The sequence below is a fragment of the Aplysia californica genome, unplaced genomic scaffold (assembly GCF_000002075.1).
Source record: "Aplysia californica isolate F4 #8 unplaced genomic scaffold, AplCal3.0 scaffold01317, whole genome shotgun sequence".
NCBI lineage: Eukaryota > Metazoa > Mollusca > Gastropoda > Aplysiida > Aplysiidae > Aplysia > Aplysia californica.
Genome location: NW_004798587.1, coordinates 105772 through 119981, shown reverse-complemented (window position 1 = coordinate 119981; position 14210 = coordinate 105772). Strand labels below are relative to the sequence as shown.

General features: G+C 37.1%; 1 protein-coding gene across 1 annotated transcript; it reads left to right on the top strand.

Annotated features, from left to right (window-relative positions):
* The first annotated feature begins 560 nt into the window (after window positions 1-560).
* Window positions 561-11431, top strand: LOC101864434 (zinc finger protein 62 homolog). The gene is made up of 2 exons (XM_005112551.3): window positions 561-2026; window positions 8909-11431. The coding sequence occupies exons 1-2, from the start codon at window positions 880-882 to the stop codon at window positions 10978-10980; spliced, it is 3219 nt and encodes a 1072-aa protein (XP_005112608.1). The 5' UTR covers window positions 561-879; the 3' UTR covers window positions 10981-11431.
* The last annotated feature ends 2779 nt before the right edge of the window (window positions 11432-14210 follow it).

Below are 14210 nucleotides of genomic sequence, written 5' to 3'. Positions count from 1 at the left end.
CAAAAACTTGCCACTGCCTGTGTCTGCAGTGTAAATTATTCCCCAATTCTTCACCTTGTGCTGCCTGCCCAGATGATGGTCCTGCTGGCTGTGTGTAATGTGTGTTATTATCTGTTATATGTCGTGTGTAAATCTACAATAGTTGGTTTCTTACGTTATGATGGACCAATAATTCAGGGTACCAAATTCTGTCTTGTTCAACTTGTTTGTGAGAGCCCGCCACGAATGATTTTCAACTGCTGGATCTACCTGTGTAACTACTGAGCAGTTTTTGTGTTTACTAGAGAGGGCTACGTTTTGTAATTTTTACTTGCAGTGGAGTCGTCCAGATCTCATAATTATTGCATAATATAGTTATTTATTTCGCTACGACGGTTATAGTGACACTTTATTTGTTGACACAGTTTGCCATGATTATGCTGGCTAATCGTTGTGACTTTTCACTCAACGAAGAAAAACTAAATTCTAGGTTTGGTGTATCCATGTGGGTATGCAGGCAAAGTTAGCCAAAGTGTTTTCGTTGTGTGCGAGATAGAGATTAGATCTACTCTAGATCTAGAACTAGAGTAGAGTCTAGATTCTAGATCTAGATTCTAGATCTAGCTGCGATTGTTGTGTTGTGTAGTGATAGCAGAGACAAAGCAACCTTGGATTGTTGATAGTTGATCTTCTAGTTAGTCTAAGATCTAAGAATCTAGGATCTAGATTTAGATGTAGATCTAGTGATCTAGTATTGGTTAATGTCCTGTCCTGTTGTAACAAATAGCCCAAACCTGGCTTTACTTAGAAAATGGGCTAAGACTAGGCCAAGACTCTAAAAGTAGACAAAAGCAGGCTAAGAAATACACTGACAGGAGAGTGTTGTTTTTAAAAAGAAATATGGAGGAACCAAAAGCTGTGAACTTTGACTCTGATGTAGATCTAGTATCTCAAGTCAAACCTGAGATAGAATCAGAATTTGATTTGCCAGTGGGTAAATCCATTGACGACACCATTGACGAATGTGGTAAACAAAGTATGAACTTGAAGGAACCAGAAGAGGTGGCAACTGTTCAACAAGTCAAACCTGAGATAGACTCAGACTCAGAATCTGATTTGCCAATGGAAAAATTCATTGACAATGACAATGCCATTTACGGGTGCAGTAAGTCTAAACAAAGTATGGTGGAAGAACCAGTGGTACCTGTTGTTGTTGAAGTTAAACCTGAGTTAGACTCTGAGTCAGAAACTGATTTGCCGATGGATAGATCCATTAGCAACACCATGGTGGAGTGCTCAGAATCTGATCTTAGTCTGATGGATAAATCGGATAATTATGCCCTTGTACCCCACTCAGAATCTGTTCTGCTGGTTGATAAATCTGATAACATTACAACAGACTCAAAATCCCATCTGCTGGTGGATAAATCTATTGACAGTGAACTTCAATCATGTATAAGGAGAAATGATGAAAACTTTCATCAAACACTGATAATGGAAGTAGAAGCAGAGGCCAACAGCATTGATGGGAATGAACAAGTGGCTAAGATTCAAAGTGAGGATTCAAGATTTGGGGAAACCATGCAAAATACTGTTACATCAAAAACTATTAGGTCAATGGACAGTCAAAAATTTGAAAGAAATGCTTGTGGATCTTTGCTCGAGAACATAGCGGAAACTAATTCTGGAAGTGATATTGATGCCTCGTGTAAGAGTACGGAAGCTTACAGTGAGCTTGTTATTTACCGCAGAGTGGAACAAGATCAGTTGTACTCCTTCGAGATCTGCAGAAGATTTTATTCAGAGCCAATCTGGGCAGAGCGACCCAGCATAAGTTCATGTTGCAAACCATCGAAAAAGCGCAAGCGGAAGCGCCCATCATATCCTCTTGAGCTGGCGGTGTGCTGCTCAAAGAAAGCTCTCCGACGAGTGCGGCCTTCCAATTTTGACGAAGTTTGGCCCAATACTGACATGATTGTCTCTGATGAAGATGGACGGAAGTCTTCAGAATGTTCAAACAAGGGTCCTTTAAATGGTGCTGAAAAAGGTGAGTAACGGTTATTTACCGAAAATGTGGGTCACAACACGATGAAATCAGGTGCTCGTCAATTTTTGGGCATGTGCATGTGGAGTTATAGCTTATTAATATATTTATATGTCTATCTTTCGGTGAAAAAATATCCATCTCTGTCTTGAATAGAAGATGAGATACTTTAAAAAAAATTAATTTACGATTGTGAAGGAGGCAGGGATCGCCTGGTTTCAGAGCTATAATTAGCAAGAAAATGGCCACCAAAATTTGGTGACTTCGAAAGCTTTGGAGTCCCTGGAGACTATACATTTACTTTTTTTGTGTCTTTCATCAAAGTTTTTCACTAAAATTCACAACATAAAAAAGTGTGTTTTTAACTCCCTGCAGGTTTTGCTTATTTTGGCTTTTTCATATCAGGGGTCCTCCTCCCTCAAGCCTCATGCAATAATTTATCTATCTATATTATATATATATATATATATATATATATATATAGATATAGATATATATATATATAGATATATATATATATAGATAGATATATATATAGATAGATATATATATAGATAGATATATATATATAGATAGATATATATATAGATAGATATATATATATAGATATATATATAGATAGATATATATATATAGATATATATATATAGATATATATATATAGATATATATAGATAGATATATATATATAGATATATATATATAGATATATATAGATAGATATATATATATAGATATATATAGATAGATATATATAGATAGATATATATAGATAGATATATATAGATAGATATATATATATAGATATAGATAGATATATATATATAGATATATATATATAGATATAGATAGATATATATATATAGATATATATATATATATATATATAGATATATATCAGTGGAAAGAAAATTTGATGGTCTTTCAGACATAGCCAATATATTTCATTTTTGTCATGCTGTCTTGAAGTGGGACATTTTTTCTTGTTTACTAGAAATAGAAACAAAAACAGAAACACTTTTCCAACAGTCGCAAAGCCTAGGGGAAAAAATGATTGATAATTTAGATTTTACAATTATACCATGGAAAAGTGCATTCAGTTCTGTATATTATGTGTCAAAGATAGATACACCATTCTGTTGGAAAATAAAGAAATGAGAGCCATTCTCTAGTAGTACATGAGCATTTGCCAAAAGGTGGGATACCAGGGTGTGACAAATGAGGTCCAAAATCAACTTTATGTAATAATTCTTTAATCACCCATGTTATATAGCCTAATGATTGCTCTTTCAGGCTCAGTAACTGCCAAAGCTGTGTATGCAATGGTCTTGGTGTAATTCTGACTTGAATGACGGAAATAGCAAAAAGTTCGTTCATAACAATGATGACACAAATTTATGAATACTCAAAGTTCCTTTCTTCAGCTAGGCTGATGTTATATTTTGAGACATAGCAAATAACTTCCAAAACTACATAGAATTGACAATTTATAAAAATCTTTATTAATTTTTGATAAAATTACTTTTTTGTGTCATAATAGTTATGAACGAACAATAATTGACCAAAATACTATCAATTATATCAAGTTTCATCGACTAGAATTGTCTAAAATAACACTCAATTGACTAATTATAGTCAAGTGATAAATGAAAGACCATTAAACAGCTATTTTTAAACGCAGACTGGTCTTAAGGCATATTATGCATAAATTTAAAGTTCGTTCATAACCATTATGACACACTGTTTCGTTCATAACTATTATGACAAATTTTACTTTTGGCCCCTAAAATTTACTTATATTGTTCTGTCTTTCACATAAAACGGTTTTCATTTATGAGGCTTTCCTTAAAATGATAGATTCCTCTATGTAGGTAGAATTCAAAGTTTATATTTCCTGAAAAACCCTTAGAATACCTTTAAAATGGTTCGTTCATAACAATTATGACAAACTTCAATTTTGACCTAAAAATTTACTCATTTTGATCTGTCATTCATTTTTTAAAACTTTTATTAAATGAAACTCTCCTCATAATATGTATCTCTGTACATGTTTTTAAAGTTTGTTAACACTGAAAAGCCCTCAAAATATATAAAATGGACTATAAATAGTTCGTTCATAACCATTACTACAAAAGTATAATACTAATTAAAATCCACACCCATACACTTATGATAAAAATCAAAATATCAGAATGTATACAAGGTCTATTCTGTCCTTTAGTTGGGTTAAAATTAAAAATACATCCCAAAACAACTGTAAATTACATGGAATTAGGTTTCGTTCATAACCGTTATGACACACTGTTTCGTTCATAACTATTATGACAAATTTTACTTTGGGCCCAAAAAATTAACTTATTGTTCTGTCATTCACATAAAATTGTTTTAATTTATGAGACTCTCCTCAAAATAAGGTTATATGTTGGAAGAATTCAAAGTTTAATCACTGAAAAACCCTTAGAATACCTTTAATTGTTCGTTCATAACTATTATGACAAACTTCAGTTTTGACCTAAAAATTAATATTTTGACCTGTCATTTACTTTAAAATTTCATATTAAATGAAATTTTCCTCATAATATGTATCTGTGTACATGTTTTTAATGTTTATCAACTCTGTAAAGCCCTCAGAGTACAATATGTAGTTCGTTCATAACCATTACTACAAAAGTAAAATACTAATTAAAATCCAGACCCATACACTTATCATAAAAATCAAAATATCGGAATATAAGCAAGGTCTGATACATCCTCAAGTTGGGTTAAAATTAAAAATACATCCCAAAACAACTGTAAATTACATGGAATTAGGTTTCGTTCATAACCGTTATGACACACTGTTTCGTTCATAACTATTATGACAAATTTTACTTTGGGCCCAAAAAATTAACTTATTGTTCTGTCATTCACATAAAATTGTTTTAATTTATGAGACTCTCCTCAAAATAAGGTTATATGTTGGAAGAATTCAAAGTTTAATCACTGAAAAACCCTTAGAATACCTTTAATTGTTCGTTCATAACTATTATGACAAACTTCAGTTTTGACCTAAAAATTAATATTTTGACCTGTCATTTACTTTAAAATTTCATATTAAATGAAATTTTCCTCATAATATGTATCTGTGTACATGTTTTTAATGTTTATCAACTCTGTAAAGCCCTCAGAGTACAATATGTAGTTCGTTCATAACCATTACTACAAAAGTAAAATACTAATTAAAATCCAGACCCATACACTTATCATAAAAATCAAAATATCGGAATATAAGCAAGGTCTGATACATCCTCAAGTTGGGTTAAAATTAAAAATACATCCCAAAACAACTGTAAATTACATGGAATAAGGTTTCGTTCATAACCATTATGACACACTGTCACGTTCATAACATGATGACAATCCATTATGACAAGCATATTTTTGCCTCTCCTTCGCTTCTCTTTTGAGTCATCAGCATGATACTCTTCCATGTTCATTCCACCATGTAAAAGGATGTTGTGAAACAGTGGGAAGTCCCTCACATGATATTTTGCAGAAATATCATAAAGTGTTTGTTCATAACATCATTATGACAAACCTGGATTATCTCAATCAAAGTCATATTTAAGCAAAACCATGCGATGGAGCGGAAAATTACCCTTCTGATGGATCAATGTCAAACCAATATTTAATACCGGTCATTTCCCGGGATGATATGTTTAACGATTTGGGTTTTCTAGACCTTGGAAAGTCTGATGATGTAATTATGACACGAGTTATGAACGAACTTATAAATTTTACTCAGCAATAACATCATTAATATAAAAAAATAAAACCCTTTTAATGGACACACGCTGTTATGATGGTGTATACAAACTATTTTCAATGTTTGAATGCACTACTGTTTGATAGTTTAAGATTAACAATATTCTGTATTTAACATACAATTACGTGTGCACTCAGGATGAGTAAAAAATGCCCTATTTTTAGTACTATTATCTTTCTATGTAGAGATATAAGATGCACACATCAATCCACTTGCTCATGCAGCTTGACCAACTTATTTCCTTGCCATATGCATAAAGTTTTCAGAAGAAAACATATTTTACCATGAGTAGTGGTTGATTAAAAAAGTCCTCATGCAAACACCCCCACCTTTTGGCAAAAGCTCACATCCTACAATTCCTAGTTCGTGCCCTTAAATTTGGAAATTTCATATTAATGACTTTTTGCTCTTAAGCTTCCTGCAATAATCTATCTGTTCCAGATAGACATAGGAGGGCCTATCATATATATATATATATATATATATATATATATATATATATATATATATATATATATATATATCAATAGAAAGGGAATTAGATGGTCTTTCAGACCTAGCCAATAGACTTCTCATATATAAAATTTGTCAAGCTTTCTTGAGGTGTGACATATTTTCCGTGTTACTAAAAATAGATGCAGAAACAGAAATCGGACTGCCCCAACAATCACGAAGAAAAAGAAAATATATTTAACAATTTAGAGTTTACGTATATTTGATGAGGAGTACATTCAATTCTGCATGTAATGTGTAAAAGACACCTTTTAAAAATAAAGAAATGAGGGCTGATCTTGTGCATTAAATCCTCGGTTATTGCCCCTGAAATTGGAAGTTTCGGTGCGAGAATGTTATAATAAAACCATCAATATCAATACCTATTTTATATTTTTTTAGTTTATTTAGTCATTTTTATTTGATAAAAATACCTTACAAAATCCTTCTTTATAAAAGTAAATGTGTTTTATGGGCAAAATACCACATATCACCAGCCTTCGTACATGGTATACATATATATATTTATACGATATTGTACTGCAGGAACTGCTGAGAGTTAAATGGATAAAATTTGTCGAATTTTAGTTAAATTGCTGAGGCCAAAGGGGCGGAAAAATGCTGGTTTCTTTGATTTCATTATCTTGATTATGAGTGCCTGATTTCACCACGATGCCTCAAATATATGATTGTTGTTATGATTGTCTTTGTACGTCTTTTACTTTTTAGTCATTCATTCTTACTTTTTGGAGGGTTTTGGTAAATTTGTACTTAAATTAGACCCGCATGTAGATACATTGTTGGGGGGGGGGGGGGAGTGTTAAACTTCTATAAATTTTGCTTTAGAACACACATAGTACATAGGGCCGCTAAAACCCTCGTAAGTCGCACTTTCAACAAAATATGAAACCTAAGTGCCAAACATTTTTTTAAAATTATGACAGTGAAAGATCTTGTCAGTTTGTTAGTGTTTGAGCGCTTAATCAGCTGCTTGCACTGTATGCTTCCCGGGAAGCTGAGAATGTTTCGGAGTGTTCTATGGTCTGCTGGGGTAATAATATAGTGTAAGGCGCATAGAGCCTGCTGTTGAGCGGGGATATGCGCTATACAAATGCTATCTATTATCTATTATTATTATAAAATTATAAACACCCTGAAGGGTCCCCCCCCCCCCCCTGTTGTTAAAAACAAGTCAAATATTAATTATTACACAATGGTCCAGTTGTGATATAGACCTAATTCTTATGAAAATTGGATACATCTCATATGAACTAATAATTTACTCTGAATTCAGATAAAGTGAAAATTCGTGTGAAGCAGATAAAACTGAACAAGAAAAGTGCTTTTTTAGAATATCTCAGTGTAAGACGGGTCCATGTGTAAAATAGTGTGTACTGTATCGGTTTTTTTCATGTTGTCCTCTCAAAGACAACTCTTGCTTCACATTGGGACTAGCAACAATGACATTGACAATGACAATCTGTATTCATCTGGCAGGGAGAAATTTGTCTTGGTCGTTTACAATGGCACTAGATGTTACAAAGGCCTACTGGTAGGTGTATACTCTCAGTCCAGACTGGCCCTGTGGGTGGTTGGCGGGTGCTCTAGCGTGGTTTGCTCCTTCTTTCCTTTCAAACATCGTTTGTCCTTAACTCCCGTCCTTCTTTTTTGTGTTTGTTACTCTCCTCTAATCTCTTTAAACATGACCTATGTTATTGTTTTCCTAGTGGGCACTGTAAAACTCTTGTCTAAAACTGAAGGAGGGTGAAAACCCTGGATATATGTGGAGCAGGAGTAAGTTCCAAATGTTGGGGAGGGGGGGGGGGGGGGCTTAAGTTTACTTTTACAGAATATATATCTCCCATCAAGAACATCTATCTCTTTGTATGTTTCTACTTGGGGTTGTATTCCATGATGCAGCCTGGGTTGAAATGGGGAAGCTGTTCTTCGTTTGGAAGATGTAAATTGTATTGATTTTGGGGAGGGGGGTATAAAAGCACAACGCTAGCATTTGTGGTGTAGTGGTTAGGCGCTTCACCTTTGTATGCTGTAGACGTGAGTTCGATTCCTATTTGGGGGGAGTTTCAAGAGTATTTCGGTCTTTCTACTGGACATTGTATTTTTCGCAGCTCAAGTTGACCTGGACAGGGGGGGAGTCATCAAACTACCTCCAACTCTCTTCTGGAATATTGTATATTCTTCTCAGGCCTCATTGGCCCCGATAGGCTGGAGTCAAAACAGCCTGTCTCTAAAAAGGATCTAAATTGTATGATTGGGGTGTAAAAATTAGTATGAAGTGAGGGTTTTCTTCACATCTACTACAACAACCCATCATTGAAACCTTGTGTGTGTGGTTGCCGAGTACTCTGGTGTGGTTTGTTTCTTCTTTCATATCAAACATCTATCACCCTTATCTCTACCCCTCCTTTTTTGTGTTTGTTTTTTTCTTGTAACATTTAGAATTAATCTTTGGCACTTACATTTCCTGATTGTGTTGCAAGTGCCCTAAAACTCCTACAAAAAAATTTTTTTAAACCTTGTGCATTAATTAGAGCTTTCTTTCTTTTTTATGTTTTTTCTTCCCACAGATATCTCTTCAGGTCGCCGCTGTCTCTGGGCCTCCTGGAGATCCACCACCTTGGAACATCCCGTGCGAGGGAAATCTGGGCACAGTTCAAGTTTCTCTCTCGACAAAATGCAGAAGACTCATCAAAGAGGAGTGGACAGCGTCCAGCAGAGAACAACTGTTTCGGATACCCACGCTACGGAGAAAGACGCTGATCGCCATCTTGCCAGACCAAGTAATGACCAAGGGTCTATGCCATCAGTAACTCCAGATCACAACTACACTCTGAGCTCAAGAGGGTGTGACTCCATTATTAATCGAAAGGTTTCGGATGTCAATCCAGATATAGATAGTATAAGTACGCAAGGTTTGCATCAAAATCAGGGGATAAAGGAAGAGCCATGTGAGTATGAAGATAATAACGAGTGTATTGTATATAACGATATTGCAGACGTTGATGATGATGTAGGAAGAAACTCCTACAGCCGTGACGATAATAAGAAGTCTGAGTGTGATAACCATGTATCAGACGCTGGGGGGAAGGAGTGTAGTTATCTACGTAGACTTCTCACAGCGAAACCCTTGGACAGTTGTGAGGAAATGCACTCACTAGAAAAAGACAGAACAAGTTTTAGGAAGAGTGGAATACCGCAGACAGACGAAGCGCGATGTGGAAGTGGCGCGGAAAAAAAGCAGCGACAAACACAACACGCCACTAGCTCTGTCGTTAGCGGCTACAAACCTCTCGGAGATTCTGTACACAAAACTTACAAATGCGAGGCCTGTCGTAAGAGTTTTGCAAGTCTTGGTAATCTTATATGGCATAATAAATCGAAACATCCGGATGAAAATCCGTACCCGTGCGACGTTTGTGGCGCAAAGTTTTCCAAGATGGAAGCGCTGCGGGTTCACAGAAAGACGCATAAGGGAGAAAAATTGTACAGATGTGAGCACTGTGGTATGAGGTTTACGAAAAGAGTTGTCCTGCTCAGGCACAGAAGTAGTGGGCCCTGTGGAGAAAAGCCTTACAAGTGTGATGTGTGCACTGCCCAGTATGCAGACGAAGGTACTCTGCGATTGCACAAAAAAATTCACCCCGCAGAAAAACCTTACAAGTGTGATGTTTGCGGTGATGGGTATGCAGACAAAGGTGCTCTCCGATGGCACAAAAGAATTCACAACGTAGAAAAACTCTACAAGTGTGATGTTTGCGGGGACGAGTATGCAGACAAGGACCGTCTCCAACGGCATAAAAATATTCACGCCATAGAAAAACCTTACAAGTGTGATGTGTGCAGTGCCGAGTATGCAGACAAAGGTACTCTTCGATGGCACCAAAAAATACACACAGTAAGGAAACCGTACAAGTGTAATGTGTGCAGTGCTGAATATGCTGATGAAGGTACTCTCCGATGGCACAAGAGAGTTCACTCCGTCGGGAAAAGTTACGAGTGTGACGTTTGTCATGTCAAGTACACCAACAAAGCCACTCTCCAGTGGCACAAAAGAATTCACGCAAGAGAAAAACTTTACAAATGCGACGTTTGCAATGCCGAGTATACAAGCAAGTCAGCTTTCCAATGGCATGAAAGAGCTCACAAGGAAGAAAAGAAATTCCAACGCAATTTTCCTACTGTTTCGGGAGGTCTGCAAAATCAAAAAGAAACCCGTCCGGACCAGAAGTCTTACACGTGCGATATGTGTAGTGCGACGTTCCCACAAAGGGCCGCTCTAGAGGAGCACAGGAGAGAACATAGTAGTAGTAGAGGAAAGCCGTTTTCCTGCGCCGTGTGTGGAGTCAGTTTTACGCTGTGCGGCGACCTACTGGATCACATACACACGCACTTTCCGGGAAAGCCGTTCAAGTGCGACGTTTGCGGCGATTGTTTCGCCCAGATTGGCGACCTCTTGAATCACAAAAAAATGGCGCACGTAGGACAGAGACCGTATGTGTGTAAAGTTTGCAACATTCAGTTCTCACACAGAGGCCTTTTTCTCAGGCACAAAAATCAGCATAAAGGAAGCCAGCCTCCTGCACTGCTACGAAGTTTGTTATTGGCCGGATCAAAAAGCAGCAGTAGTACATCGATTTGAGTTGTTGGTGGTCTGTCTAGTGGTTAGGCTGTTAGTTGGGCTCACAACCAAAAGGTTGTTGGTTCAAACCCTACCAGGGGTCCGAGGTTGAGGCCTTAGAATAGGCTCTTTACGCACATTTTCTTCATTTCATTCTTATGAGAATGGGTAACCCAGCTTGTCAGTTTGATAGTGTTTGAGTGTTTAATCGGCTGCTTGCACTGTATGCTTCCAGGAAAACAGAGAAAGCTTTTGAGTGTTCTCTAGGGTTTGATGGGATAATACTGTAGATTGCAAAGCGTATAGAGTTTGCTTTTAGGCGGGGATATATTATATATATATATATGAGAGGGTGAGATGCAAAACCCGCTAAGCGACATTTTTGGAAAAAATCAAGATTTTTTTCCTATAAATGCACATAGTTACGGGTTATCAGATGCACTAATAAATAAAAGGAGAAGATGGAGATGGATTGGACATGTTCTGCGAAGAGAACCAGACTCTATTGTGAAGACTGCCCTCCACTGGACACCCGAAGGACGTCGCAAAAGGGGCAGACCCAAAGTAACCTGGAGACGCACAGTAGAGTCTGAAATGAAGTCCTGGAATCATTCGTGGGGAACGCTGACCAAGATGGCCCAAAACAGACAGAGCTGGAGATCCTTTGTTGCTGCGGTAAACGCCAGATGGCGTAATGGGTAGTAAGATAAGAAGAAGATGCACATAGTGTTCTCAGCCAAAACCCAACACATCCTTCATAAAGGCCGTCAAAAAAATCTTCTTTTTACACAACTCCCGATAATCCTATATCCAAAATCGTAATTTTTCTTAACTTGATCGCCTACATCCTAAAAACACATTTTATCGGCCAATGAAATTTCCCGATCCTGTGACGGGACTTCCTCTTCAAACAGGCGTCGACGAGTGGAAACTATACGTGTGTAGTTTTGTTCAGCCTGGTACCTCAGCTCATTTAATACGTTCGATAGAGATAGCTCACTTTCACCCTCTGCCAGCAGACAAGAAATCCTTTGACCTGTGAGGGCTAAGTGTTGTAGAGAGGATTACTGTGACCTTAAGAAGAGCAAAAGATCCAGGGGACTTTTTTTTTTCGGAATATATAACTGGTTTGGGCAAATCACTACGGAACCACTTTCATGTCATCATCATCGTTGCCTTGGCTAAAACAGCACCTGGACATGGATGGCTGGTGCCTCTATAAATAAGTCATTGATGGTCTGGTATCATCATTGCCTTTCTCACCCCGGATCAGGATATAGGCCACGAACAAACACTTTCCACCTTTCCCTATCCCGGGCTAGTGGCTTGATGTCACTCCACGTCTTCCCACTTTTCTCTTGGGTCACTTGAGAACTCTTTCCTGCTTCGTACATGGTGCGAACATTCCACGACGCAATCTGGAGAGACTTGTTCGACAGAGAAGGTTTCGGGTCAGAAACCACTTTAATGTACATACCGCAAATTTGTTACATGTATTTTAATCATCTTACATTTTTTTTTGTCCAGCTCCCTGTGTCGGTAGACCAGCTCCCTAGTACTCAGTGTTGTACTTCTGCAACTAGTTCGTGCGTTTAGAAGAATTTTAAAAAGCTGATTTTCTCGAAAGTGCTAAAATAGATGTAGCGGGTTTTGCATCTCAGCCCCTCATATGTGTCACGACGCAGTGGAATCAGGTGCTCGTAAATTTTTGGCCGTGTACAGTTATTGGTATCATCTTAAAGCTTATTCATTCGTCTTGCCTTGGATGAAAAAAATACCCACTTATCTCGAATAGAAGTCTAGATATTTGCAAATGAAAGAGGTGGTCTGGTGGTTATGCTGTCACCTGGTTTCAGAGGTAAAATAAGTGAGAAAATGGCCGTCAAAGTTTAGCTATTTTCCTAGCTTGAGAGTCTGTGAAAACTGAAAAATTACATTTCTTGTGCCTCAAATCAACGTTTCTCTGTAAAATCCACTCAGAAATGTGTTTTTTCTTCGGCATGAAAGGTGTTAAACTAAAAAAAAACATAAGTTCGATAAAAATTTACAAACCTGCGGGAAAATGCCAGTTTCTTCACTTTGATTATTTTGACGTGCGCCTGATTCCACCACGCTGCCTTACATATATATATATAGAGAGAGAGAGGGAGAGAGAGCTGGGCCCCCTTTCAATGAAATCAGACAGATACTAAGATCGGTGCATTAACATCAACTGAAAGTCATTGGCCTACTACATTTACACTCTACTGGAATGGAGCAATAAATCTTGAGAGAAAAGTGACATGTGTTTCCAGTTGCCAAAAAATAGATGTATAGATTCCGCTTTCGTGGTTGTACACTCCGGAATTTCAAAGGTGTGGAACCAGTGCGCACGAATAGTGAACGGAAACCTCACTTGTTTACAATGGCATCTCAGAAGACGGACTTTCTGTGTGGACAAAACAAAGCATTTTGGAAAAATCGGGGAAAGCAGTTTGCGTGGATTTTTAAAAGTTAGGTCCTAGCCTCATGGATGCTGTGGACGCCTGCAAAGTTTCAAAGCTGTGGGTTAGGTAATAAGGAAGGAGTTTGCACACAAAGCCTCCCAAGTCCACTTTTATATATATAGATATATATATATATATATAATATGCTGTACAATTGCTTTTTATTATTGTTAATTATTATTATCACTTGATAGTTGTCATTTGGTGCCTTGGAAGGGCAAATCAGACAGATACTAAGTTGGCTCATTCGTGGTTTTATCGGGAATCATGAGATCTTTTTTACAAAAAATGTTATTTCAGTATACAGAGGTGTCCAGTTAAACCAAACATGGTTAACCCAAAATAGTGGTAAACCAAAAGATACTAAAAACCTGATTTTTATTCTTCTATTTGAACAAGTAACGTCTTTTAACCCTTAAAACCTAGGCTTCTGAGCCTTTAATGGGCTATACCTTGGGTTCCTGGGTAATTTCACTTATTATTTTCAGGTGTACCTTTCTACAGCTCATTTTAGTTTTAGTGTCGATCTTATCTTCTATTTGTCTCAGCGCCTCTTATCCTAATAGTGTCGATCTCATCTTCTATTTGTCTCAGCGCCTCTTATCCTAATAGTGTCGATCTTATCTTCTATTTGTCTCAGCGCCTCTTATATAGCCTAATAGTGTCGATCTCATCTTCTATTTGTCTCAGCGCCTCTTATCCTAATAGTGTCGATCTTATCTTCTATTTGTCTCAGCGCCTCTTATCCTAATAGTGTCGATCTTA

Bases quoted from the DNA above. Each gene is read 5' to 3' on its own strand.
- LOC101864434 (XM_005112551.3), top strand. From the start codon at position 880: ATGGAGGAACCAAAAGCTGTGAACTTTGACTCTGATGTAGATCTAGTA. The intron at 2,027-8,908 runs GTGAGTAACGGT...TTCTTCCCACAG, and splicing joins TTTAAATGGTGCTGAAAAAG to ATATCTCTTCAGGTCGCCGC.